The 27,500-nt window shown below is 42.8% G+C and overlaps 1 protein-coding gene across 8 annotated transcripts in view; it reads left to right on the forward strand.

Moving 5' to 3' along the window:
* Positions 1-27,500, forward strand: part of LOC115160642 (histone deacetylase 4-like) — a 260,839-nt gene that overhangs the window by 142,671 nt on the left and 90,668 nt on the right. For all 8 annotated transcript variants that reach the window (XM_029710865.1, XM_029710864.1, XM_029710868.1 and 5 more), the window contains one exon: positions 19,228-19,499. In XM_029710865.1, the coding sequence (XP_029566725.1) occupies positions 19,228-19,499 (272 nt within the window). The remainder of the gene's footprint in view (positions 1-19,227; positions 19,500-27,500) is intronic.

Below are 27,500 nucleotides of genomic sequence, written 5' to 3' on the forward strand. Positions count from 1 at the left end.
ACCGGGGTTCCTACTGTTCTCCCACTTGCCAACTTTCTAAACAAAGTGTAAATAAACTAGGGTACCAGTGAGGATATCCTGTGGTGGAACAATTTAGTACAGCTGTTGATAAGTAATTGATAATAATTAGCCACATTTTTTCATGTCATTGCACTAAGATATAACATTGGAATATGGCTACATTCAATAAAATTGGTTAATAATCCTTTCTTATGGTTGGTGTATTCACGGATTTGTCCAAAATCGTGTGACATAAAACACTAGTTTTCTTTCCTGAAAGTATTGTTTGTTGTTATATCATATGTTAAGCATTAATCAGTTAAATTAGACATTGAACTTGAACCCTGTAAGAATCCTGGTTCTTGATGTCGGACAGTTTATTGTAATGAGATCTCGGAAACATACCAGTTACTGTCTCCTTATGTTACAGCGTGAAAACAATTTTCATGGGCACACAAATCAAAAATAATGTATGTGATTGCAAAATCGAATGCTTCTAACCGGAAGAGTCACCTTAACTTGATACTTACAATCAAAATAAATACTGTCATCAATGTAATTCTTCAATAGTTATGCATAATACTTGTTGGATGCGCATTTGCTGTCCAGCTGTTTAATTACGTTGTGATGGTCATGTGACAAACAGCTGTGATACAGCACACAATGCAACAACAGCCAAAGTGCTAGAAAACCAGTGTTCAAGAGGAATGTAAAGAATATTCTTGTCTCATTCGTTACTCCAGTGAAGACAGTTGTGCCATGGTCCATTTTGGATCTAATATCCAGTGATGTGTGGTGTGGTCAGTGTCTGGGTAGGCACTGGCTATTATCAAAGCCAGATTTACTCACAAATAAACCTTGATGAAGCCCAAGTTCACCATACAACAGATAGGCCAATAAACTGAAATTGACAAACAATTTTCACCAAATGTAAATACCAATGTAGCCAAGATACACAAGCGATAGCCTCCGATGGCGACATATTTCATAAATTATTTCATCCTCCAAAATGACACACTGCTCAACTCAGCTCAGCCATAGACTGATGTAGCATTCATCCACAGTTACAACCAATTGGTGGCAATAATATGGCCACCTTTCATCTGAATACTTTGCAACGCAAACCCTGTAACCTTTCACATTGGATTTACAATTCTTTTAATGAACAGGCGCAAACACCACACACACACAATAATATTATTATGTGACACTATTACACATATTTTTGTATATAATAAATACGCTTCTAACTACATTTCCATATTAATAATGAACATGACTTAAAAATGCAGTTGAAACATCAAAAAGTGTCTAATTACAAAAAATTCTAGCTTGATAAATAAAATGCATCACAGGAATGTTGTCTATTCTCATGTTCGTTCAACACTAGTCTAACCCTGGCTGGATGTCCTTCGGGTGGTGGACCATTCTTGATACACATGGGAAACAGTTGAGCATGAAAAACTCAGCAGCGTTGCAGTTCTTGGCACACACCGTTGTGCCTAGCACCCACCTACTACCATACCCTGTTCAAAGGCACTTCAATCTTTTGTCTTGTCCATTCACCCTCTGAATGGCACACATACCCAATCCGTGTCTCAATTGTCTCAAGGCTTAAAAATCCTTTAACCTGTCTCGTTCCCTTCATCGACACTGATAGAAGTGGATTTAACAAGTGACATCAATAAGGGATCATAGCTTACACCTGGATTCATCGAGCAGGTATTCTTAATATACTCTGTGTATATGTTGCCAAATAAGACTAAATAAACCCTTGCTCACCAGAATAATGTCATACATTGATAGAAGGATCTAGTTGACATCGGTAACGTTTTCCCTGTCATTTCTGCTTCTTTCGTGGAGCAAAGACTTTTATGGACCGGGTATCAAATGCAATTACCCCCCACAAAAAAAACAGGAAAGATTTTCTGTGCAAAATTTGACCGGTTGTAAGGAAATAGAAAGCTGTGAAAACGACCCAACATGTTTCTGATAAGATTTCAGTTTGGCTTGGATGCATATTTTATGTGGTTGAAATACTATCAGCTTTTTATGATGCTGATAAAGACCACACCTTTACAGACAATCGCATTCTCTTAAGATGCTGAAAGAAAGAAATCCTATACTGAAGAAAAATATAAACACATTATGCAACAATTTCATAGATTTTACGAAGTTACAGTTCATATAAGGAAATCAGTCAATTGAAATAAATTCATTAGGCCCTAATCTATGGATTTCACATGACTGGGAATAAAGATACGCATCTGCTGGTCACAGATACCTTCAAAAAATGAGCCTCACAATGGGCCTCATGATCTCCTCACGGTATTTGTGTGCATTTAAATTGCCATCGATAAAACGCAAATGTGTTCGTTGTCCGTAGCTTATGCCTGCCCATACCATAACCCCAACGCCATCATGAGGCACTCTGTTCACAACGTTTACATCAGCAAACCGCTCACCAACAAAACGCCATACACGTGGTCTAGGGTTGTGAGGCTTGTTGGACGTACTGCCAAATTCTCTAAAACAACATATGGTAGAGAAACGTATATACAATTCTCTGGCAACAGCTCTGGTGGACATTCCTGCAGTCAGCATGCCAATTGCACACTGCCTCAAAGCTTGAGTCATCTGTAGTATTGTGTTGTGTGACAATTGCACATTTTAGAGTGGCCTTTTATTGTCCCCAGCACAAGGTGCATCTGTTTAATGATCATGCTGTTTAGTCAGCTTCTTGATATGCCACACCTTTCAGGTGGATGGATTATCTTGGCAAAGGAGAAAGGCTCACTAACAAAGATGTAAACAAATTTGTGCACAAAAGTTGAGAGAAATACGTTTTTGTGCGTATGGAAAATGTCTGTGATCTTTTATTTCAGGTCATGAAACATGGGACCAACACTTTACATGTTGCATTTATATTTTTTTTCAGTGTATTTCTCCGCTCCTGTTCTCAAGTCGAAATGTAGCCTACATTTGGTGGATCATTTTACTGCAAGAAATTATTAATTCTGCAGGAGTTAATATTAAGGCAAATGTGAGAGGTTATAGATTTCAGATTGTCCAGATTTCAGTTTCCATTTAACCCATCTGAACAGTAGGCTACAGTTCCCTTGACGTGCCATAGGCCTATTTGAAGTCCCCGTCTTGTGACTGTCAAATTTGTATATCGCCTCACAATCATCACATATATCATAATCTTTTACCACCACCAAATCTTTCCCAAATGTTACTTTTCTGGCCCTCCCTTCTTTTTATTTTCAACTCTCAATTTACTAAGTTTTCTCTTATTGAATTAAACTCTTTTTGCCTCCGTGCTCAACATTAACTTTTTCTGCGCGTTCCTAAAAGCATTTGCCGATTTGCCTGTAGGTTATTTGACGTGCATACAGTTAGGCCATAGGCTTACGCAGTAATGCTAGATAGCCTAAAATAGTGAAGGAAAAAACTCAAGATTTTTAGCCTATAGATATAAATTACACAAGAATAGTACATTTAGAGCAATGTTTTTTTTAAGGTATTTGATTTCTCTTCATTCAACCTGCCCGCCACCCACCCGCCTTTCATCCACACAATATTTAATGATCCGAAACCCTCCCGCCTCACGGATATAAGCGAAGCCAATGGGCAACCAGCCTCTGAATGCTACCATACAGACTTGACCAGACGGAAGGTCAGAGGTCAAGATGGGTTTGTCGGTCAGTGGGACAGATCTCTATACAGTAAGGCTCCAAAAATGCTGACACACACCATCCCCACTGCGACTGTAGTCTGTTTTAGCCCCACTCTTCTCTCCATGCCGCCCTAAGGGAGGTATAGTGTTGCAACCCTGTGCTGAAATCCACACCGTGCCTAAGAGGCCATTGGCCATCTCAGCAATACTCCACAATTGTGCCTCCCTGTGATTGGTCTTTTGGTAGGCCAAGGCACCTCTGATAGTCCAGACTCACTGCTCTTGTTTTGTTGCACAGGGTATCTCGTTAACTGGCATCGGTCTTGGGACTGAGCCAGGTGGCACTCCTCACAGTAGTAATCGATTAGAGAAAGAGCCTGATATTCTATACCTTGGTGTTTTTTTCTCTCACTATGGACCCAGAAATAGAGCTGAAAGTATCCACATGAAATCCCAGGAGTTTGTGCCTGTTTGTGTGTATGAAGCTTGAGTGATTCTGCTCATTTATTTCCATTATGTGCATATCTTGATGTAATACTGCTGTTTTACTATCTTCTCTCTTCTAAGCTCAATGTTTTTCCACAGTATATCAGAATTTAAAGAGCCAGGGAAACTAAACCTGCAGACATGCAACCACTGGTAAGCTCTATGTGAAAACAAGTCAGTGGGAGAATCTCAACTGCATTTCTTTGATTCCTCGCATCTTCTATCCTCACCGCCTTCTCAAAACCCATTGGAGAAGTTTATTTTTTTTACCTTTAATTTATCACATGTACAGTACCAGTCAAAAGTTTGGACACACTGTCACGTCCTGACCATAGTAAGTTGTTATTTTCTGTGGTAGAGTAGGTCAGGGTGTGACAGGGGGATTTTCTAGTTTTGTATTTCTATGTTGGGTTGTTCTAGTTTTTGTATTTCTATGTTGGGCTTTGTTTGAGATGATCTCCAATTAGAGGCACCTGGTCATCGTTGTCTCTAATTGGAGGTCATATTTAAGTTGGTGTTTGTCCCACCTAGGTTTGTGGAGATTAATTTTGAGTAGTGTATGTTTCACAGTAGTGTATGCATCACGGTTTGTTGTTTTTTTGTCATTCAGTTTATTTATGTATTGCATAGTTTCACAGTATAAATAAAATGTGGAACAACACACACGCACTTTGGTCTGCTCCTCCTTTCGACAACCGTGACACACACCTATTCTCTACATTGTAGAATAATAGTGAAAACATCAAAACTATGAAATAACACATATGGAATCATGTAGTAACCAAAAAAGTGTTAAACAAATCAAAATATATTTGTTGTGACAAGGTAGGGGTGGTATACAGAAGATAGCTGTATTTGGTAAAATATCAAGTCCATATTATGGCAAAAACAGTTCAAATAAGCAAAGAGAAACAACAGTCCATTATTACTTTAAGTCATGACGGTCAGTCAATCTGGAACATTTCAATACTTTCAAAGTTTATTCAAATGCAGTCGCAAAAACCATCAAGCGCTACGAAGAAACTGGCTCTCATGTGGACTGCCATAGGAAAGGAAGACCCAGAGTTACCTCTGCTGCAGAGAAAAGGTTCAGCCTCCACAATCACCCTACCTCAACCCAATTGAGATGGTTTGGGATGAGTTGGCCCGCAGAGTGAAGGAAAAGCAGGCAACAAGTGCTCATCAAAAGAAATCAAAATGGCTTAAGGACAACAAAGTCAAGGTATTGGAGTGGCCATCACAAAGCCCTGACCTCAATCCTATAGAAAATTTGTGGGCAGAACTGAAAAAGCGTGTGCGAGCAAGGAGGCCTACAAACCTGTCTCAGTTACACCAGCTCTGTCAGGAGTAATGGGCCAAAATTCACCCAACTTATTGTGGGAAGCTTGTGGAAGGCTACCTGAAACGTTTGACCCAAGTTAAACAATTTAAAGGCAATGCTACCAAATACTAATTGAGTGTATGTAAACTTCTGACCCACTGGGAATGTGATGAAAGAAATAAAATCTGAAATAAGTCATTCCCTCTACTATTATTCTGACATTTCACATTCTTAAAATAAAGTGGTGATCCTAACTGACCTAAAACAGGGAATTTTTCCTAGGATTAAATGTCAGGAATTGTGAAAAACTGAGTTTAAATGTATTTGGCTAAGGTGTATGTAAACTTCCGACTTCAACTGTATATATACGTGTGAACGGTTCATGTGATCGGTTCTTCAGCTGGACCACACCAACCTGTTGGGAGCGCAACTGGGAATGGAGAAGATCCAGAAATGGATCACTGCCCGGTTCCACTGGTCTGGGATGAGGAGACTATTATCGCAGCTGTCCAGAGTGTCAAATCACTGTCCTAAAAGCACACTTCCGAAACCCGCTGGTCCCCCTAATGATCACTGGGGTGCCCTTTGAACTCATTGCCATGGACATAGTGAGAACCCTGGTAAAACCGGCACAAGGACAACGGTACATCTTGGTAATAGTAGATTATGCCACCTGGTATCTTGAGGCCATTCCCCTACGGGCGGCGGTCTCCAAGGGAATCGCCCGGGAGCTGTTCCACCTCTTTAGCCAGATCGGCATCCCGAACGAGATCCTGACAGACCAAGGTGCTGAGTTCATTTCCCACCTAATGAAAGATTTGTGTGCTCTCTGCAGATCAAGCAGATCCAGACCTCCGTATTTCACCCACAGATGGATGGGCTTGTCGAGTGGTTCAATAAAACAAATGCTGCGGAAGGTCATCGAGCAGGACGGGAATAACTGGGACCAGCTACTACCCCACCTAATGTTCTCATTCCAACAGGTGCCCCAGTCATCCACCGGGTTTTCCCCTTTCAAACCCCTCTACGGGAGGAGGCCACGTGGTCTACTGGACCTCACCAAGGAGGTGTGGGAACCCCGGGAGATGAGACATTGAGGGTGCTGATGACAGTCATATAGCCAATGGTAAGGGAACACATGGGGAAGGCCCAATGCGCCTACAATTGGGGATCCCAGTCCTGAGAATTCCAGGTGGGAGACAAGTTGTTGGTCCTGGCGACATGGCACGGGCCGTACGTGGTGATGGAGAAGCTGGGACCCGTCAATTACTGAGCACGGCAGCCAGGGAGACGGAAACCCAACAGATTTACCATGTGAACCTATTGAAGAGGTGGCACGAGAGGACAGCCTTGGCCATGTTATGGTCGGGATTCAGGACGCCAACGGTATCAGTGGTGGTCCCAAGCAATGAGGACCTCGACCAGGCTCAGAAGCAAGCACTCCGGGAGCTCATCGATCGGAACATGGTAGTGTTTTCCGAGAAGCCGGGCCGCACGACCCTCATTGAACACCGAATCCACACCCAGCTCTGGGAAACGGAACAAAAGAGGCCAAATCGGATCTCCGAGGCCAGAAGGAAGGCCTTGAAGTAGGAAGTGGAGGCTATGCTGAGGATGGGGGTTATCGAAGAATCCCACAGCGCAGGTTGCAGCCCCATCGTGTTGGTGCACAAACCGGATGGTAGTCTGTTCTTCTGTAATGATTTCAGGGGAAGGCCCGGTACATCAGCACCCTCAACCTGACCAAAGGATATTGGGAGCTCGGTTTAATTCCCCACAGGATACAGCAAGACTTTGCAGCCCAGAAGATGGTATCCCGGAGGAGGTCTCCTGGAGGAGACCTATTATTTTCTATTTGTTTGTTATTTAATAAACACCCTTGAAACCAAGCTAATACAATTGTGTCCGTGTCTGATCTGTGTAAACATCTTGACCAAACTCCCTGGTCTGCCACTATATAGATAGATAGATAGATAGATAGATAGATAGATAGATAGATAGATAGATAGATAGATAGATAGATAGATAGATAGATATACACTACCGTTCAAAAGTTTGGGGTCAATTCGAAATGTCCTTGTTTTTGAAAGCAAAGCAAATATTTGGTCCATTAAAATAACATCAAATTGATCAGAAATACAGTGTAGACATTGTTATTGTTGTAAATTACTATTGTAGTGGAAATGGCAGATTCTTTATGGAATATTTACATAGGCGTACAGAGGCCCATTATCAGCAACCATCATGTGTTCCAATGGCACGCTGTGTTAGCTAATCCAAGTTTATAATTTTAAAAGGCTAATTGATCATTAGAAAATCCTTTTGCAATTATGTTAGCACAGCTGAAAACTGTTGTCCTGATTAAAGAAGCAATAAAACGGGCCTTCTTTAGACTGGTTGAGTATCTGGAGCATCAGCATTTGTGGGTTTGATTACAGGCTCAAAACGGACAGAAACAAAGAGCTTTCTTCTGAAACTCGTCAGTCTATTCTTGTTTTGAGAAATGAAGGCTATTCCATGCGACAAATTGTCAAGAAACTGAAGATCTGGTACAACGCTGTGTACTACTCCCTTCACAGAACAGCGCAAACTGGCACTAACCAGAATAGAAAGAGGAGTGGGGGGCCCGGTGCACAACTGAGCAAGAGGACAAGTACATTAGAGTGTCTAGTTTGAGAAACAGACGCCTCACAAGTCCTCAACTGGCAGCTTCATTAAGTAGCACCCGCAAAACACCAGTTTCAACGTCAAAAGTGAAGAGGCGACTCCGCGATGCTGGCCTTCTAGGCAGAGTTGCAAAGAAAAAGCCATATCTCAGACTGGCCAATAAAAATGAAAGAGCCCCATTTACATAAGAATCCAGACCCTTTACTCAGTACTTTGTTGAAGCACCTTTGGCAGCGATTACAGCCTTGATTCTTCTTGGATATGACGCTACAAGCTTGTCACACCTGTATTTGGATAGTTTCTCCCATTCTTCTCTGCAGATCTTCTCAAGCTCTGTCAGGTTGGATGGGGAGCTTTGCTGCACAGCTATTTTCCGGTCTCTCCAGAGATGTTCGATCGGGTTCAAGTCCGGGCTCTGGCTGGGCCACTCAAGGACAGTCAGAGACTTGTCCCAAAGCCACTCCTGCGTTGTTTTGGCTGTGTGCTTAGGGTCGTTGTCCTGTTGGAAGGTGAACCTTCGCCCCAGTTTGAGGTCCTGAGCGCTCTGGAGCAGGTTTTCATCAAGTTTTCATCATATTGGAATGAGAAGACGCATGTGGTTATTGATTTGTGTACAGTGTTAAAATGGTAGTTATGCTCTTTACTGTGTGTGTGTGTGTGTGTGTGTGTACAGTGCTTTCAGAAAATATTCACACCCTTTGACTTTTTCCACATTTTGTTGAGTTACAGCCAAATTTAAAATTGCTTAAATTTTGATTTTTTATCACTAATCTACACACAATATCCCATAATGTCAAAGTGGAATTTTGTTTGTACAACTGAAATGTCTTGAGTCAAAAAGTATTCAACCCCTTTGTTATGGCAAGCCTAAATAAGTTCAGGAGTAAAAATGTGCTTAACAAATCACATAATCACTTCAATAATGAATGACTACCCCATCTCTCTACCCCACACATACAATTGTCTGTAAGGTCCCTCAATTGAGTAGTGAATTTCAAGCACAGATTCAACCACAAAGACCAGGGAGGTTTTTCAATGCCTCGCAAAGAAAAAAAAGCAGACGCTGAATATTCCTTTGAGCATGGTGAAGTTACTAATTAGGCTTTGGTAACTCAGTTACTGGAGAGGAAGGAAACTGCTCAGCGATTTCAAAATGTTTAAGGCAGTTAGAGTTTAATGGTTGTGATATGAGAAAACTGAGGATCAACAACATTGTATTTACTCCACAATACTAACCTAAATGTAAAGAAGGAAGCCTGTACAATAATAAATATATTCCAAAACACTTAAGTAATACTGCAAAAATACTGTAAAAAATGTGGCAAAGAAATGTACTTTTTGTCCTGAATACAAAGTGTTATTTTTGGGGCAAATCCAACACATTATTGAATAACAATAAAAATCAATCAAATGTATTTATAAATCCCTTTTTATATCAGCCGATGTCACAGAGTGCAATACAGAAACCCAGCCTAAAATCCCAAACAGCAAGCAATGCAGATGTAGAAGCAGGGTGGCTAGGAAAAACTCCGTAGAAAGGCCGTAACCTAGAAAGAAACCTAGAGGAACCAGGCTCTGAGGGCTGGCCAGTCCACTTCTGGCTGTGCTGTGTTGAGATTATAACAGTACATGTCCAAGATGTTCAAACATTCATAGATGACCAGCAGGGTCAAATAATAATAATAATCACAGTGGTTGTAGAGGTTGCAGCAGGTCAGCACCTCAGGAGTAAATGTCAGTTAATAGCCAGAGTTAGAGACAGCAGGTGCGGTAGAGAGAGAGTCAAAAACAGCAGGTCTGGGACAAGGTAGCACGTCCGGTGAACAGGTCAGGGTTCCATAGCTGCAGGCAGAACAGTTGAAACTGGAGCAGCAGCACGACCAGGTGGACTGGGGACAGCAAGGAGTCATCAGGCCAGGTAGTCCTGAGGCAAGGTCCCATGGCTCAGGTCCTCCGTGAGGAGAGAGAGAGAGAATTAGTGGGAGCATACTTAAATTCACACAGGACACCGGATAAGACAGGAGAAATATTCCAGATATGTTTTGGCACGAACCTGAGGGGGGCGCCAACATGGAAAGAAAGATCACATCAGTGACTCAACCCACTCATGGGACGCACCCCTCCTAGAGACGGCATGGAAGAGCACCAGTAAACCAGTGACTCAGCCCCCATAATATGGTTTGAGGCAGAGAATCCCGGTGGAGAGAGGGGAACCGGCCAGGCAGAGACAGCAAGGGCGGTTCGTTGCTCCAGTGCCTTTCCGTTCACCTTCACACCCCTCAATCATATGACCTACTGAAGAGATGAGTCTTCAATAAAGACTTAAAGGTTGAGACCGAGTCTGAGAAAGCCCTGCCTCCAGCTGTTTGCTTAGAAAGTCTAGGGACAATAAGGAGGCCTGCATCTTGTGACCGTAGCGTACGTGTAGGTATGTACAGCAGGACCAAATCGGAGAGAAAGGTAGGAGCAAGCCCATGTAATGCTTTGTAGGTTAGCAGTAAAACCTTGAAATCAGCCCTAGCCTTAACAGGAAGCCAGTGTAGAGAGGCTAGCACTGGAGTAATATTATCACATTTTTTTGGTTCTAGTCAAGATTCTAGCAGCCGTGTTTAGTACTAACTGAAGATTATTTATTGCTTTATTCGGGTAGCCGGAAAGTAGAGCATTGCAGTAGTCTAATCTTCATGGTGGTGGCTGCATCATATGATGGGTATGCTTGTCATTGCAAGGACAAGGAAGTTCCTTATGATAAAAATAAACTAAATACAGCTATAGGCACAGACAAAATCTTATAGGAAAACCTTCATTCTGCTTTCCAAAGGACACTCAGAGACAGTCACCTTTCAGCAGGACAATAACCTAAAACACAAGGCCAAATCTACACTGGAGTTGCTTACCAAGATGACATTGAATGTTCCTGAGTGGCCTAGTCACAGTTTTGACTTAAATTGGCTTGAAAATCTATTGCAAGACTTGAAAATGGCCCTCTAGCAATGATCAGCAATCAACTTGACAGATCTTGAAGAATATTCATAAGAGTAATGGGACAAAATTGTACAATCCAGGTGTGCAAAGCTCTTACAGACTTACCCAGAATGACTGCTATAATCGCTGGCAAAGGTGGTTCTACAAAGTAATGACTCAGGGGTGTGAATAATTATGTAAATTAGATATTTCTGTATTTCATTTTCAATGAATTTGCAAAAAATGTCTAAAAACACATTTTCACTTTGTCATTATGGGTATTGTGTGTAGATAGGTGAGTGAAAAACATTTTTGGAATCCATTTTGAATTTAAGATATAACACACATTTTTTTGGAATAAGTCAAGGGGTCTTTAAACTATCTGAAGGCACTGCATATACTGTACGTAATATAGACAAATCTCTATGGGGGCTGATTTAGGTGTGATGTATGGCCAAGTGTCCCTTCCCACAATGCAATGGGCTTCACCCAGCGATCCCAGGGAATCAATCTCCATCAGCTACGTCAGCTCGGCTCCTTCCGTCAGCGACACGTCTGCAAAGCATGCACACACACTGCCTCTCTCTCTCTTTCATAAACACACACACACACACAAACACACACACTGTAAGTGCTGTGTGTGTCAGAAAATCCCAGCCGCTAAGATCGTTTTGCGGTGGGATTTTTTTTGCTCTGTTGCAATGTTGCGTCATTTCACCCAAGAGTGGGTGAAACTGCATTTTTGAGAATATGCGCATGTGTTTACTCAGTGAGCTTGTGCATTAATACATGTGTGTGGATCTGCCTGCATGTGTGTGTGTTTATGCGTTTGTGTGTGTGCTTTTGTACATCTTCACGTGTGAATGTCTGTTTGTATGTGTGTGTATGTGAGTGCCGTCTTCATACACCTCATCCTCTACGGTGCAGGCCAATGATCAACCAACCCACTAAATTAGAAGGAATCAGGGAGACAGGACGAACAGCTGATCGTCCTCGCAGTGGCAGACCACGTGTAACAACACCTGCAGAGGATCGGTACATCCGAACATCACACCTGTGGGAAAGGTACAGGATGGCAAGAACAACTGCCCGAGTTACACCAGGAACGCACAATCCCTCCATCAATGCTCAGACTGTCCGCAATAGGCTGAGAGAGGCTGGACTAAGAGCTTGTTATCCTGTTGTAAGGCAGGTCCTCGCCAGACATCACCGGCAACAACGTCGCCTATGAGCACATATCCACCATCACTGGACCAGACAGGACTGGCAAAAAGTGCTCTTCACTGACGAGTCGCGGTTTTGTCTCACCAGGGGTGATGGTCGGATTCGCGTTTATCGTCAAAGGAATGAGAGTTACACCGAGGCCTGTACTCTGCAGCGGGATCAATTTGGAGGTGGAGGGTTCGTTATGGTCCGGGGCGGTGTGTCACAGCATCATCCGACTGAGCTTGTTGTCGTTGCAGGCAATCTCAACGCTGTGCGTTACAGGGAAGACATCCTCCTCGCTCATGTGGTACCCTTCCTGCAGGCTCATCCTGACATGAACCTCCAGCCATACTGCTCGTTCTGTGCATGATTTCCTGCAAGACAGGAATGTCAATGTTCTGCCATGGCCACGAAGAGCCCGGATCTCAATCCCATTGAGCACATCTGGGACCTGTTGGATCGGAGGGTGAGGGCTAGGGCCATTCCCCCCAGAAATGTCCGGGAACTTGCAGGTGCCTTGATGGAAGAGTGGGGTAACATCTCACAGCAAGAACTGGAAATCTGGTGCAGTCCATGAGGAGAAGATGCACTGCAGTACTTAATGCAGCTGGTGGCCACACCAGATGCTGACTACTTTTGATTTTGACCCCCCCTTTGTTCAGGGACACATTATTACTTTTCTGTTAGTCATATGTCTGTGGAACTTGTTCAGTTTATGTCTCAGTTGTTGCATCTTGTTATATTCATACAAATATTTACGCATGTTAAATTTGCTGAAAATAAACGCAATTGACAGTGCGAGGACTTTTCTTTTTGAACAAATGTCTGGTGTTGTTATTTTACTAAGCCCCAAAGCTCCTCCCTGTTTCTGTCTGTTGAATTAATCCATTCTGTGATAACCATTTCGCTCTTACCCAATGCTGTTTTGTAATTCTATTTATCCTTTATGTTACCAAAAGAGAGTCCTGGCTAAGACAGATGGCAACATGCATTTAGGCTAGGAGTGTCACTGTAAAACAAGTACATTTTTCTTAGCACTGAGTGTAGCCCAAGTGTGGATTGTGTCCATCTCACATATTGACCCTTTGTGACATACTGTAGAGCAGTGGTTCCCAAACTTTTTGTGGTCCCGTACCCCTTCCAACATCCAACCTCCAGCTGTGTACTCCCTCTAGCACCAGGGTCAGCGCACTCTCAAATGTTGATTTTTGCAATCATTGTAAGCCTGCCACACACACACTATACACTACATTTATTAAACATAAGAATGAGTGTGATTTTGTCAAAACCCAGATTGTGGGAAGTGACAAAGAGCACTTATAGGACCAGGGCACAAATAATAACATAACAATAATCAATAATTTTGCTCTTTACTTAGCTATCTTACATATAAAACCTGATTGTTTCATCAACAATGGTGAATAACTCACCACAGGTTAATGATAAGGGTGTGCTTGAAAGGATGCACAAAACTCTGCAATGTTGGGTTGTATTGGAGAGAGACTCAGTCTTTTTCCACACACAGTCTGTGCCTGTATTTAGTGTTCATGTTAGTGAGAGCCGAGAATCCACTCTCACATAGGTACATGGTTGCAAAGGGCATCAGTGTCTTAACAGCGCGATTTGCCAAGGCAGGATACTCTGAGCCCAGCCCAATCCAGAAATCTGTCAATTTTCACAGAACCGCTTGTTGCAATTTCGATGAGGCTCTCTTGTTCAGATATCGGTAAGTGGACTGGAGGCAGGGCATGAAAGAGATAACGAATCCAGTTGTTTGTGTCGTTCGTTTCGAGAAAGTACCTGCGGAATTGCGCACCCAACTCACTCAGGTGCTTCGCTATATCACATTTGACATTGTCCGTAAGCTTGAGTTCATTTACACACAAAAAACATGCAATGATGGAAAGACCTGTGTGTTGTCCTTGTTATAGTTGCAGAGACCCTACCTTGTAATCCTAGATTCAGATCATTCAGGCGAGAAAAAAACATCACCCAGATAGGCCATTCGTGTGAGAAACTCGTCATCATGCAAGAAGTCAGACAAGTGAAAATGATGGTCAGTAAAGAAAACTTTAAGCTCGTCTCTCAATTCAAAAAATGTGTCATTACTTTGCCCCTTGATAACCAGTGCACTTCTGTATGTTGTAAAAGCGTTTCATGGTCGCTGCCCATATCATTGCATAGTGCAGAAAATACACGAGAGTTCAGGGGTCTTGCTTTAACAAAGTTAACCATTTTCAATGAAGTCTCCAAAGTGTCTTTCAAGCTGTCAGGCATTCCCTTGGCAGCAAGAGCCTCTCAGTGGATGCTGCAGTGTACCCAAGTGACGTCAGGAGCAACTGCTTGCAAGCGCATTACCACTCCACTATGTCTTCCTGTCATGGCTTTTGCGCCATCTGTACAGATACCAACACATCTTGACCACCAAAGTCCATTTGATGTCACAAAGCTGTCCAGTACTTTAAAATATCCTCCCCTGTTGTCCTGGTTTCCAGTGGTTTGCGGAAGAGGATGTCTTCCTTAATTGACCCCCCATAAACGTAACGGACATATACCAGGAGCTGTGCCAGGCCCGCCACGTCTGTTGACTCATACAGCTGTAATGCGTAGAATTCACTGGCTTGTATGCGAAGCAGTAATTATTTCAAAACATCTCCTGCCATGTCACTGATGCGTCGAGAATTAGTGTTGTTTGATGAAGGAATTTTCTGTATAGTTTTTTGGGGCCTTTTCCTCCAGCATTGTCCCAGCCATATCCGCGGCAGCAGGAAGAATTAAGTCCTTCGCAATAGTATGGGGCTTGCCTGTCCTAGCCACTCAGTAGCTCACCATATAAGACGCTTCCAGCCCTTTCTTATTAATGTTATCTGTTGCTTTTATACATGTCTTACTAATCGAAAAGTCATCTTAATTCTCTCTCAAAAAATTCCCGTGGCTTATTTTTCAAATTGGCATGTTTTGTTTCTAAATATCTGCGCAAGCTTTGGAGAAATATGCAGATAATTTGCTTTCTAATAATCATGATATTTTCATCAAAGAAGTTCATGAATTTATCACTGCTGAAGTGAAAGCCATCCTCTCTTGGGGAACGCTGCTTTTTAGTTAGCTTTGCGACAGTATCAAAAATACATTTTGGATTGTTCTTATTTTCCTCAATTAAGTTGGAAAAATAGGATGATCGAGCAGCAGTGAGGGCTCTTCGATACTGCACGGTATTGTCTTTCCAAGCTAGTTGGAAGTCCTCCAGTTTGGTGTAGCGCCATTTCCGTTCCAATTTTCTGGAAGCTTGCTTCAGGGCTCAGGTATTTTATGTATACCAGTGAGCTAGTTTCTTATGACAAATGTTTTTTATTTTTAGGGGTGCGACTGCATCTAGGGTATTACGCAAGGTTAAATTGAGTACCTCAGTTAGGTGGTTAACTGATTTTTGTACTCTGACGTCCTTAGGTAGGTAGAGGGAGTCTGGAAGGGCATCTAGGAATCTTTGGGTTGTCCGAGAATTTATAGCACAGCTTTTGATGATCCTTGGTTGGGGTCTGAGCAGATTATTTGTTGCGATTGCAAACGTAATAAAATGGTGGTCCGATAGTCCATGATTATGAGGAAAAACATTAAAATCCACAACATTTATTCCTCGGGACAAAACTAGGTTCAGAGTATGACTGTGGCAGTGAGTAGGTCCAGAGACATGTTGGACAAAACCCACTGAGTCGATGATGGCTCCGAAAGCCTTTTGGAGTGCGTCTGTGGACTTTTTCATGTGAATTTTAAAGCCACCAACAATTTGAATATTATCTGCCATGACTACAGGATCTGATAGGAATTCAGGGAACTCAGTGAGGGACGCTGTATATGGCCCAGGAGGCCTGTAAACAGTAGCTATAAAAAGTGATTGAGTAGGCTGCATAGATTTCATGACTAGAAGCTCAAAAGACGAAACACAAGTCATTTATTTTTGTACATTTTATTTTGCTATCGTAAATGTTAGCAACACCTAGCCTTTGCAGGATGCGCGGGGGATATGGTCACTAGTGTAACCAGGAGGAGAGGCCTCATTTAACACAGTCAATTCATCAGGCTTAAGCCACGTTTCAGTCAGGCCAATCACATCAAGATTATGATCAGTGATTAGTTCATTGACTATAACTGCCTTGGAAGTGAGGGATCTAACATTAAGTAGCTCTATTTTGAGATGTGAGATATCATAATCTCTTTCAATAATGACAGGAATGGAGGAGGTCTTTATTCCAGTGAGATTGCTAAGGCGAACACTGCCATGTTTAGTTTTGCCCAACCTAGATCGAGGCACAGACACTGTCTCAATGGGGATAGCTGAGCTGACTACACTGACTGTGCTAGTGGCAGACTCCACTAAGCTGGCAGGCTGGCTATCTCATTGTGGAGCTAGGGGAGTTAGAGCCCTGTCTATGTTCGTAGATAAGATGAGAGCACCCCTCCAGCTAGGATGGAGTCCGACACTCCTCAGCAGGCCAGGCTTGGTCTTATTTGTGGGTGAGTCCCAGAAATCTACAAATTCTATCTTTTGGGAGGGGCAGAAAACAGTTTTCAACCAGCGATTGAGTTGTGAGAATCTGCTGTAAAGCTCATCACTCCCCCTAACTGGGAGGGGGCCAGAGACAATAACTCGATGCCGACACATCTTTCTAGCTGATTTACACGCTGAAGCTATGTTGCGCTTGGTGACCTCTGACTGTTTCATCCTAACATCCTTGGTGCCGACGTGGATAACAATATCCCTATACTCTCTACACTTGCCAGCTTTAGCCTTAGCCAGCACCATCTTCAGATTAGCCTTAACGTCGGTTGCCCTGACCCCTGGTAAACAGTGTATGATCGCTGGATGATTCATCTAATACTATTAGTAATGGAGTCGCCAATGACTGGAGTTTTCAATTTGTCAGAGCTAATGGTGGGCGGCTTCGACGTCTCAGACCCCGTAACGTGAGAAGGAGAGACCAGAGAAGGCTCGGTTTCTGACTCTGACCAGTTGCTTAATGGGGAGAACCTGTCGAAAGTTTCTGTCGGCTGAATGAACGACACCGGTTGAGCATTCCTACAGCATTTCCTTCCAGAAGCCATGAGAAAATTGTCAGGTTGCGGGGACTGTACGAGGGATTTATACTACTATCTGTACTTATTGGTGGCACAGACGCGGTTTCATCCTTTCCTACACTTAAATTAACCTTGCCCTAACGATTGCGTCTGAAGCTGGGCTTGCAGCATGGCTATCCTCGCCATAAGGCGATTGTTCTCCTGCATATTATGAGTACAGCGACGGCAATTAGAAGGCATAATGTTAATGTTACTACTTAGCTTCGGCTGGTGGAGTTCCTGACGAACCATGTCCAGATAAAGCGTCCGGGGTGAAAAAGTTGAATGAAAAAAGTCGTTTTTTTTATATAAAACGGCAATTAAAAAGTAAAAACCGTGAAGTTGGCAGATAGCAAAGTAAGGTTAGCAACAAACCGCACAGCAGCACATAAACAAGTCTACAAGTTGTGACCGGAGAGTGGTTAATGTGATTGGATGTTAATTATTTGACTAGGCTACCTGTATTTGACATTGTGTTGTTATTTCGCTGAACACTAGATGGTTTAATTTGATTTTTGCCAGTGAAACAAGGCTACTAAAAAACTTTTTTTTAATGTATTTGGCGTACCCCCAACGGCATTGCGCGTACTCCTGGGGAATACTTGCTGTAGAGGAATGAAGTTGTTTGAATTGAAGCTGTAAAACATATCAAAACTAGGTTTCACTTGTACCACCAAAACATATAAAAACTGTTGTACTACCAACTTTCTACCACTAACTTGTATACAAATTCATTGAGAATTTTGGTTCAGGGTTTGGCATGTGAGTACGTCATGTGGCGTATGTGTTACGTAACAGGGTCTTTGTCTCCAATTCAAGCAATGAGGCCACAGCTGAAAAAGCTCTTATCTACTTATTCAAAAACTAACCACACTGGAAGTGGTTCACTCCAGCGCTGTGTCCTGCCCAGAAGACCATTTCCTCCTCCCTCCTCTCAATACACTCTCAATGCCGCCTTTGTACCCATATCACTCATAGCCTCCACCCCCAAAACCCATGGCGTCACAGATTTTTACCCTTTTCCATGATGAGAGTGGCAGGCTTTTCTCTTCTCTGTATTGATTAACTCTGTGACATTTTGAGGAGGACCTCTTTTGTTTGGCCCTAAACCCCACCTAAACTCTCTCTTCTGGCCAGTGTCATTGTAGTGCTGCACTCTGCTTTTGAACTCGTGAAATTCTCCTCTTTGAGATTAGTGCCCTGCTGTGAGCTGATACAGTAGGAATGAGTGGGGATCCTTTTTGAGATACACACACATAGAGAAGCACACAGACACACCACTCCTCTCAAACGTGAGCATACTGCACCCTGTTCCCGGTCCACACATATTGTGGCAATGCGTGCACGTACACACACACACACACACACACACACCCTCACACACATAGTAGTAGCTGTCAGTACGTTTTTCCTTTTGTTTGCAGCCTATTGTCAGTCCCAACATCACACAACTCCTGTCGTGGTACAACTCCTACCGCCACACTCTACATCAAACACCATAGTGTGTAAAAACAGCCATCGTTAGAGTATCATCTGTGCCGTGTAGACCTACAGTGAAGACTCATTAACCTTTCGCCAAAGCTGAGCACTATTAAATAAGGTCAGGGGGATATTCTATTCTATGGGTCATTCAATGAATGGGCTCCGATTGGACATGCAAGTTTGTGTGTCTGAGAAAGAGCCTTGGGAAAGGCTACTGTGTCCCCTCGTTTTTGATTGAATCCTACGTCATAAAGGAACAACAGCCATGGAAAATGTCAGTAATCCCCGCTTTCTCTCTTTCTCTCCCCAGTCGACGTGAGCGTGGCACTGCCCTTGCAGGTGCCGCCGGCTGCCATTCCCATGGACCTGCGCCTGGACCAGCCCTTTGGCCTAGCACCGCGACCAGACGACCAGTGCCACCAAGGACAGGTCCCAGGTCAGCGGGAGCAGCAGCTGCAGCAAGAGTTGCTGGCCCTCAAACACAAACAGCAGATCCAGAGACAGGTGCTCATCGCTGAGTTCCAGCGGCAACATGAGCAGCTCTCACGCCAGCACGAGGCCCAGCTACAGGAGCATGTTAAGGTGTGTGTGTGTCCTCTCCTCTCCATCTTTCTAGTGATCTCTCCTCACCACGCAACTTATTCGACCCCTCATCCCAATCTTACCCCCCCATCACCCGCTGCTCTTCCCCCTCCCTCCATCCCTCCTTCCCCTTTGCTTGAGGGCTGTGTGGATGTCTGCAGAAAGCTTTTCATTGCAACAGGGACTTGGCTCAACAGAATGTGGTAAGGACAGAGGGGATTGGTGTAGGAGACGACATGCCTGTACATGCCTGTACACGTGTGTGCGTTTGTGTGCCTGTGCGTGCGCACGTTAGTGATAAGTGGGTCAGCTGTTTGTTCACCCACACCCGCCCACAATTTCTACTAACCCATTCACAACAACCCGACTACAAGTGATAAAGTGATCTGAGGCCAGCATCCGACCCTAACTCGCAAATATAGAAAATACGCTGTAGCATAGTCATAGATGTTTTGACAGTGGGTGTGGGATTTTTTGTTGTTGTTGCCTAATTCAGCTAGGTCTTTGTTTCTGCTTATAATTTACTACATTTTGGTAGGCTATTTGTTAGTCAATTTGTCTATAGTTAGATACATGAAGCTTGAAAATACTTGTCGCCACTAGAAGACTAAATAAACCCTTGCTCACCAGAAAATATGTCATACATCAATCGAATGAATGCTTCAATCTAGTTGACATTGGTAAAGTTCTCTCTTTCATCTCTGCTTCTCTCCAGCAGTAAAGATGTTTAGGGACCGGGGAGAAAATGCAAAGATTTTCCATGCAAAATGACCAAATAACATCAGGCTGACCGTTGTTAAGTTAATTACAAGCTGTGAAAATGACCCAAAATGTTTCTGATAAGACTTAAGTTTGGCTTGGATGCATATTTTATGTGTTTAAAATACTATCAGCTTTTATGATGCTGATAAAGATGGCACCTTTACAGACGGTCCCTAACCAATCATTCATTCTCTCAAGATGCTGAAATATATCATATTTCTCCACTCCTGTTCCAGAGTCCAAAATATACATTTGGTGTATCGTTCTACTGCACTAAGTGCTTAATTCTGCAGGAGTTAATATTGCATTAGGCTATGTGAGAGGTTATAAACCTACAGTCAGTGTCCAGATTTCAGTTACTATTCCTTGTAACCCATCTGAACAGTAGGCTACAATTCCCTTGACGTGCCATATTTGAAGTCCCTGTCTTGTTACTGTCAAACGGCAGATAAAAATAATGAAAGAAAAACCTCTATCTAGCCTATAGATATGAATTGCACAAGAATTATACAGTATATTTATGGATTTTTAATGCATTGTTTTCTCTTTATTCCACCTGCCCGCCCGCCCTTCATCCACACTATATTTCATGACCCTAAACCCACCCGCCCTGTGGATATAACCGCGGGGACTGCGGATTATGAGTCATGCATGTGTGTGATGTAACTGGATCTGCCGGTTACGTTGGGCTGCTTTTCTAATCTTAATAGGAACCCAGTCCTTGGGAAACTGTGTGTGCATGTGTACCAGCGCATATGTGTGTGTGTGACAGTGAGAGAAACTGCTCGCTTTGCAAACAGGCCTCCACGGTGTTGCCACGGGCCGCAGCCTCAATCAGGCAATGGGAGTGAGGCAGCCCAGGCTAAAAATAACTCTGTCTGAAAGCTCCAGTCACAGCAGCCAGTGGGCTTCTGCACCAGGTAGGGTGGGATGCACAGGGATTGACCCATCACTAGCGCTACATTATGCCTTGACAGCATGCTGACTGTATTCTATTTTGCTCTGTTCCAGTCAACACCCACCTGTGCTGGTTGAAATTATGTAAACACTCTCCATACTGAGGCTTTTATCATTCAGTCATTTAGGCATTTAGTCTCACTCTTGCCGACTTCTTCTTAAAGAGTAACTTTTATAAAAAAAGTCTTAGTTATAGTGAAACTGTCTTCATTTTGACAGTTTGTTGCAAAAGTGATATATTTCAGTCTTTTAGTAGTAAATCTAGCACTTTTTGCCCCTATAGGTTCAACTCTACCATTGAATTAAAGCAGGAAGCACCAGTGACTCGGTCTATAAAAAAAGTGGTCAGATGAAGCAGATGCTAAACTACAGGACTGTTTTGCTAGCACAGACTGGAATATGTTCCGGGATTCTTCCGATGGCATTGAGGAGTACACCACATCAGTCACTGGCTTCATCAATAAGTGAATCAAGGACGTCATCCCCACAGTGACTGTACGTACATACCCCAACCAAAAGCCATGGATTACAGGCAACATTCGCACTGAGCTAAAGGGTAGAGCTGCCACTTTCAAGGAGCGGGACTCTAACCCGGAAGCTTATAAGAAATTCCGCTATGCCCTCTGACGAACCATGAAACAGGCAAAGCATTAATACAGGACTAAGATCAAATCGTACTACACCGGCTCCAACGCTCGTTGGATGTGGCAGGGTTGCAAACTATTACAGACTACAAAGGGAAGCACAGCCAAGAGCTGCCCAGTGACATGAGCCTACCAGACAAACTAAATAACTTCTATGCTCGCTTCGAAGCAAGTAACACTGAAACATGCATGAGAGCACCAAGTGTTTCGGATGACTGTGTGATCACGCTCTCCGCAGCCGATGTGAGTAAGACCTTTAAACAGGTCAACATTCACAAGGCCGTTGAGCCAGATGGATTACCAGGATGTGTACTCCTAGCATGCGCTGACCAACTGGCAAGTGTCTTCACTGACATTTTCAACCTCTCCCTGTCCGAGTATGTAATACCAACATGTTTCAAGCAGACCACTATAGTCCCTGTGCCCAAGAACACTAAGGTAACCTGCCTAAATGACTACAGACCCGTAGCATTCACTTCTGTAGCCATGAAATGCTTTGAAAGGCTGGTCATGCCTCACATCAACACCATTATCCCAGAAACCCTAGACCCACCCTAATGTGCATACCGCACCAACAGATCCACAGATGATGCAATCTCTATTGCACTCCACACTGCCTTTTCCCACCTGGACAAAAGGAACACCTATTTGAGAATGATATTCATTGACTACAGCTCAGCGTTCAACACCATAGTGCCCTCAAAGCTCATTTCTAAGCTAAGGACCCTGGGACTTAACAGCTTCCTCTGCAACTGGATCCTAGACTTCCTGACGGGCCGCCCCCAGGGGGTAAGGGTAGGTAACAACACATCCGCACGCTGATACTCAACACAGGGGCCCCTCAGGGGTGCGTGCTCAGTCCCCTTCTGTACTCCCTGTTCACTCATGACTGCACGGCCAGGCACAACTCCAACACCATCATTAAGTTTGCTGATGACACAACAGGGGTAGGCCTCATCACCGACAATGGTGAGACAGCCTATAGGGAGGAGGTCAGAGACCTCACCATGTGGTGCAAGGACAACAACCTCTCCCTCAACGTGATCAAGACAAAGGAGATGATTGTGGACTACAGGAAAAAGAGGACTGAGCATGCCCCCATTCTCATTGACGGGGCTGTAGTGGAGCAGGTTGAGAGCTTCAAGTTCCTTGGCATCCACATCAACAACAAACTAACATGGTCAAAGTACACCAAGACAGTCGTGAAGAGGGCACGGCAAAACCTATTCCCCCTCAGGAGACTGAAAAGATTTGGCATGGGTCCTCAGATCCTCAAAAGATTTTACAGCTGCACCATCGAAAGCATGGGTTGCATCACTGCCTGGTATGGCAACTGCTCGGCCTCTGACCGCAAGGCACTACAGAGGGTAGTGCGTACGGCCCAGTACATCACCAGGACCAAGCTTCCAGCCATACAGGACCTCTATACCAGGCGGTGTCAGAGAAAGGCCCTAAAAATCATCAAAGCCTCCAGCCACCCTAGTCCTAGACTGCTCTCTCTGCTACCGCACGGCAAGCGGTACCGGAGCGCCAAGTGTAGGTCCAAGAGGCTTCTAAACAACTTCTACCCCCAAGCCAGAAGACTCCTGAACAGCTAATCAAATGGCTACCTAAACTATTTGCAACCACCCCCCCCACCCACTATGCTGCTACTACTCTCTGTTATTGTCTATGCATAGCCACTTTAACAACCCTACCTGCATGAACATAATTATCTCGAATACCTCGACACCGGTGCCCCCGCACATTGACACATTGACTCTGTACCGGTACCCCCTGTATATAGCCCCGCTATTGTTATTTACTGCTGCTCTTTAATTATTTGTTTTTCTTATCTCTTACTTTTTTAACTCTTTTTTTAGGTATTTTCTTAAAACTGCATCGTTGGTTAAGGGCTTGTAAGTAAGCATTTCACTGTAAGGTCTACACCTGCTGTATTCGGCGCATGTGACAAATAAAATTTCCTTTGATTTGAAATTGTGATGTAGAGGCACCTTCAGAAGGGAGGGGTTCGGTATGAAATACACTCCCTTCTAAATGTGCTGGGTGGTACCATCTCAAGGCTTACTATAAATGCAGGTGACAGCGCGCCTTATTTGGTAATGGTCTTGGTAAGTGGAGTGTGTCAGTATATATTGCATGATGCTTCTCTGACTAGACAATTGATGTTACACAAAATTCAAAAGGCAGTAAGGCACATTTCCGCATATGACCAAATTCAACGTTTTTGCTTACCGTTTCATACACATCTATGTGTTTTTACAAAGAAAATAAACATCTAGGCTATGAGGATTATCTTTTTATATTCATAGCTACATCCATCGTAACAAGAAATACAGTATTTTTCTACATTGTAGAATAATAGTGAAGACATCAAACTATGAAATAACACATAGGGAATCATGCAGTAACCCAAAAAGTTTTAAACAAATCAAAATATATTTTTATTTTAGGTTCTTCAAAGCAGCCACCCGTTGCTTGATGACAGCTTTGCACACTCTAGGCATTCTCTCAACTGGCTTCATCTGGAATGCTTTTCCAACAGTCTTGAAGGAGTTCCCATGTATGCACTTGTTGGCGGCTTTTCCTTCACTCTGCTGTCCAACTCATCCAAAACCATTTCAATTGGGTTGAGATCGTGTGATTGTGGAGGCCAGATCATCTGATGCAGCACTCCATCACTCTCCTTCTATGTCAAATATCCCTAACACAGTCTGGAGGTGTGTTCGTGTCATTGACCTGTTGAAAAACAAATGATAGTCTCACTAAGCGCAAACCAGATGGGATGGCGTATCGCTGCAGAATGCTGTGGTAGCCATGCTGGTTAAGTGTGCCATGAATTCTTTATTTCCACCGGTCTAATGTCCATTGTTCGTGTTTCTTGGCCTAAGCAAGTCTCTTCTTCTTGTTATTAGTGTCCTTTAGTAGTGATTTATCTGCAGCAATTCAACCATGAAGGCCTGATTCACGCAGTCTCCTCTGAACAGTTGATGTAGAGATGTGTCTTTTACTTGAATTCTGTGAAGCATTTATTTGGGCTGCAATTTCTGAGGCTGGTAACCCTAATGAAATTATCCTCTGCAGCAGAGGTAAATCTGGGTCTTCCTTTCCTGTGGCGGTCCTCATGAGAGCCAGTTTCATCATAGCGCTTGATGGTTTTTGCGACTGCACTTGAAGAAACTTTCAAAGTTCTTGAAATGTTACCGATTTACTGACCTTCATGTCTTAAAGTAATGATGGACTGCCGTTTCTCTTTGCTTATTCGAGCTGTTCTTGCCATAATATGGACTTTGTCTTTTACCAAATAGGGCTATCTTCTGTTTGCCACCCCTACCTTGTCACAACACTACTGATTGTCTCAAATGCATTAACTTCTCTGGGCAAGGTGGGACGTAACCGTCCCACACTATTCAACAGCCAGTGAAATAGCATGGCGCGAAATAAAAAACAGCAAAAATATCATAATTTCAATTTCTCAAACATACGACTATTTTACATCATTTTAAAGATACACTTCTCCTTAATGTAACCACATTGTCCGATTTCAAAAAGGCTTTACAGCGAAAGAAAAACATTAGATTATGTTAGGAGAGTACATAGACAAAAATAACCACACAGCCATTTTCCAAGCAAGGATATATGTCACAAAAACCCAAAACACAGCTAAATGAAGCACTAGCCTTTGACGATCTTCATCAGATGACACTCCTAGGACATCATGTTACACAATACATGTATGTTTTGTTCGATAAAGTTCATATTTATATCCAAAAACAGCATTTTACGTTGGCGCGTGATGTTCAGAAAATGTATTCCCACCAAAAACTTCCAGTGAATGTGCACATAAATTTACAAAAATACTCATCATAAACGTTGACAAAATACATTACAATTATTTTAAGAATTATAGACACAGTACTCCTTTATGCAACCGCTGTGTCAGATTTTAAAATAGCTTTTCGGCGAAAGCACATTTTTCAATATTCTGAGTACATAGCTCACCATCAAAGCAAGCTATACGGACACCCGCCAAGTTCTGGGGTCACCTAAACTCAGAATTAGTATTATAAATATTCTCTTACCTTTGCTGATCTTTGTCAGAATGCACTCCCAGGCCAGCTACTTTTTGTTCAAAATAATCCATATTTATGTCCAAATACCTCAGTTTTGTTCGTGCGTTCAAATCACTATCCAAAGGCATAATGCGCAAGCGTAATTCAAGACACAAAAAGTCTAAATGTTCCATTACCGTTCTTAGAAGCATTGTTTAAAATCAATCTTTATGGTATTTTTTTACGTAAAAATGAGATGATATTCCATCCGGACAATAGCGTTTTCATTCAAGAAGAAAAAGAAGGAACGGATTGTGCATCACCAAACCCTTTGTCCCCAGGCAGTCCACTCATTGACTGAGCTCCTATACTCTGCCCGGTTACAGGAGACGGATGAAAAAACTTTCTGAAGGCTTTTGACAGCCAATGGAAGCCTTAGGTAGTGCAACGTGACCCCACAGACACTGTAGTTTTGATAGGGATTAGAAAGAAGAACTACAATTCTCAGTTGAATTTTTCTCAGGTTTTTGCCTGCCCTATGAGTTTTGTTATACTTACAGACACCATTCAAACAGTTTTAGAAACTTCAGAGTGTTTTCCATCCAAATCTACTAATAATATGCATATTCTAGTTTCTGGACCAGAGTAGTAACCAGTTTAATTTGGGTACGTTTTTCATCCGGCCGTGAAAATACTGCCCCCTATCCCAAAGAAGTTAAGAAGGAAATAAATGTTAATTGAAATGCATTCCAGGTGACTACCTCATGAAGCTGGTTGAGAGAATGCCAAGAGTCTGCAAAGCTATCATCAAGGCAAAGGGTGGCTACTTCAAGAATCTCAAATATAAAATATATTTTGATTTGATAAATGCTTTTTTGGTTACTACATGATTAAATATGTGTTATTTCATAGTTTTGATGTCTTCACTATTATTCTACAATGTAAAAAATAGTAAAAATAAAGAAATGCCTTTGAATGAGTAGTGTCCAAACTTTTGACTTGTACTGTAGATGACAATGGCGGTCATGTCAATTCGTTTTTCCCTTAATCGCTATGACCAATTGGTGGTGCAGTCCGCTAACAATTGGCTCATAGTTCAATAGTTGTGAGTTCTAATCCCACATGGGGCAGATAGCTTTTTTTCACATCTTTTATTTACAATATTCATCCCGTGCCCACACACTTCTAATTCTGAAAAGTAAAAGCAGACATGTGAGAGGAGTCACCCTGGTAGTAGTTGTGGGCTGTATTCATTACCCAAGACCATTCTGTGAGTTAATTTGACTTTTGGAAAAAGAGCTACCGCGTAAATACTGCATTGCAGGTTGGATTGAATTGAGCCCCTAATCTTCATTTTCAGGGGGCTTATTTTGACACAATACTGCAATAAATTTAAGTCCACATAAAAAAAATATGAATGTTAGCCCCATGGAGGATTTTAACTTACACCGCAAGTGCCTATAGATGTCAGGAACTCTGCAGCCTAGAACTGTGTTGCTTGTGATGCACATCATTTTTATTATAAGAGCATGCCTGTGGACTTCTGGTAAGTATGATTTAGTGAGAAAGTGTTAAGGTCAGGTACA

The sequence above is a fragment of the Salmo trutta genome, chromosome 24 (genome assembly GCF_901001165.1).
Source record: "Salmo trutta chromosome 24, fSalTru1.1, whole genome shotgun sequence".
Lineage (NCBI taxonomy): Eukaryota > Metazoa > Chordata > Actinopteri > Salmoniformes > Salmonidae > Salmo > Salmo trutta.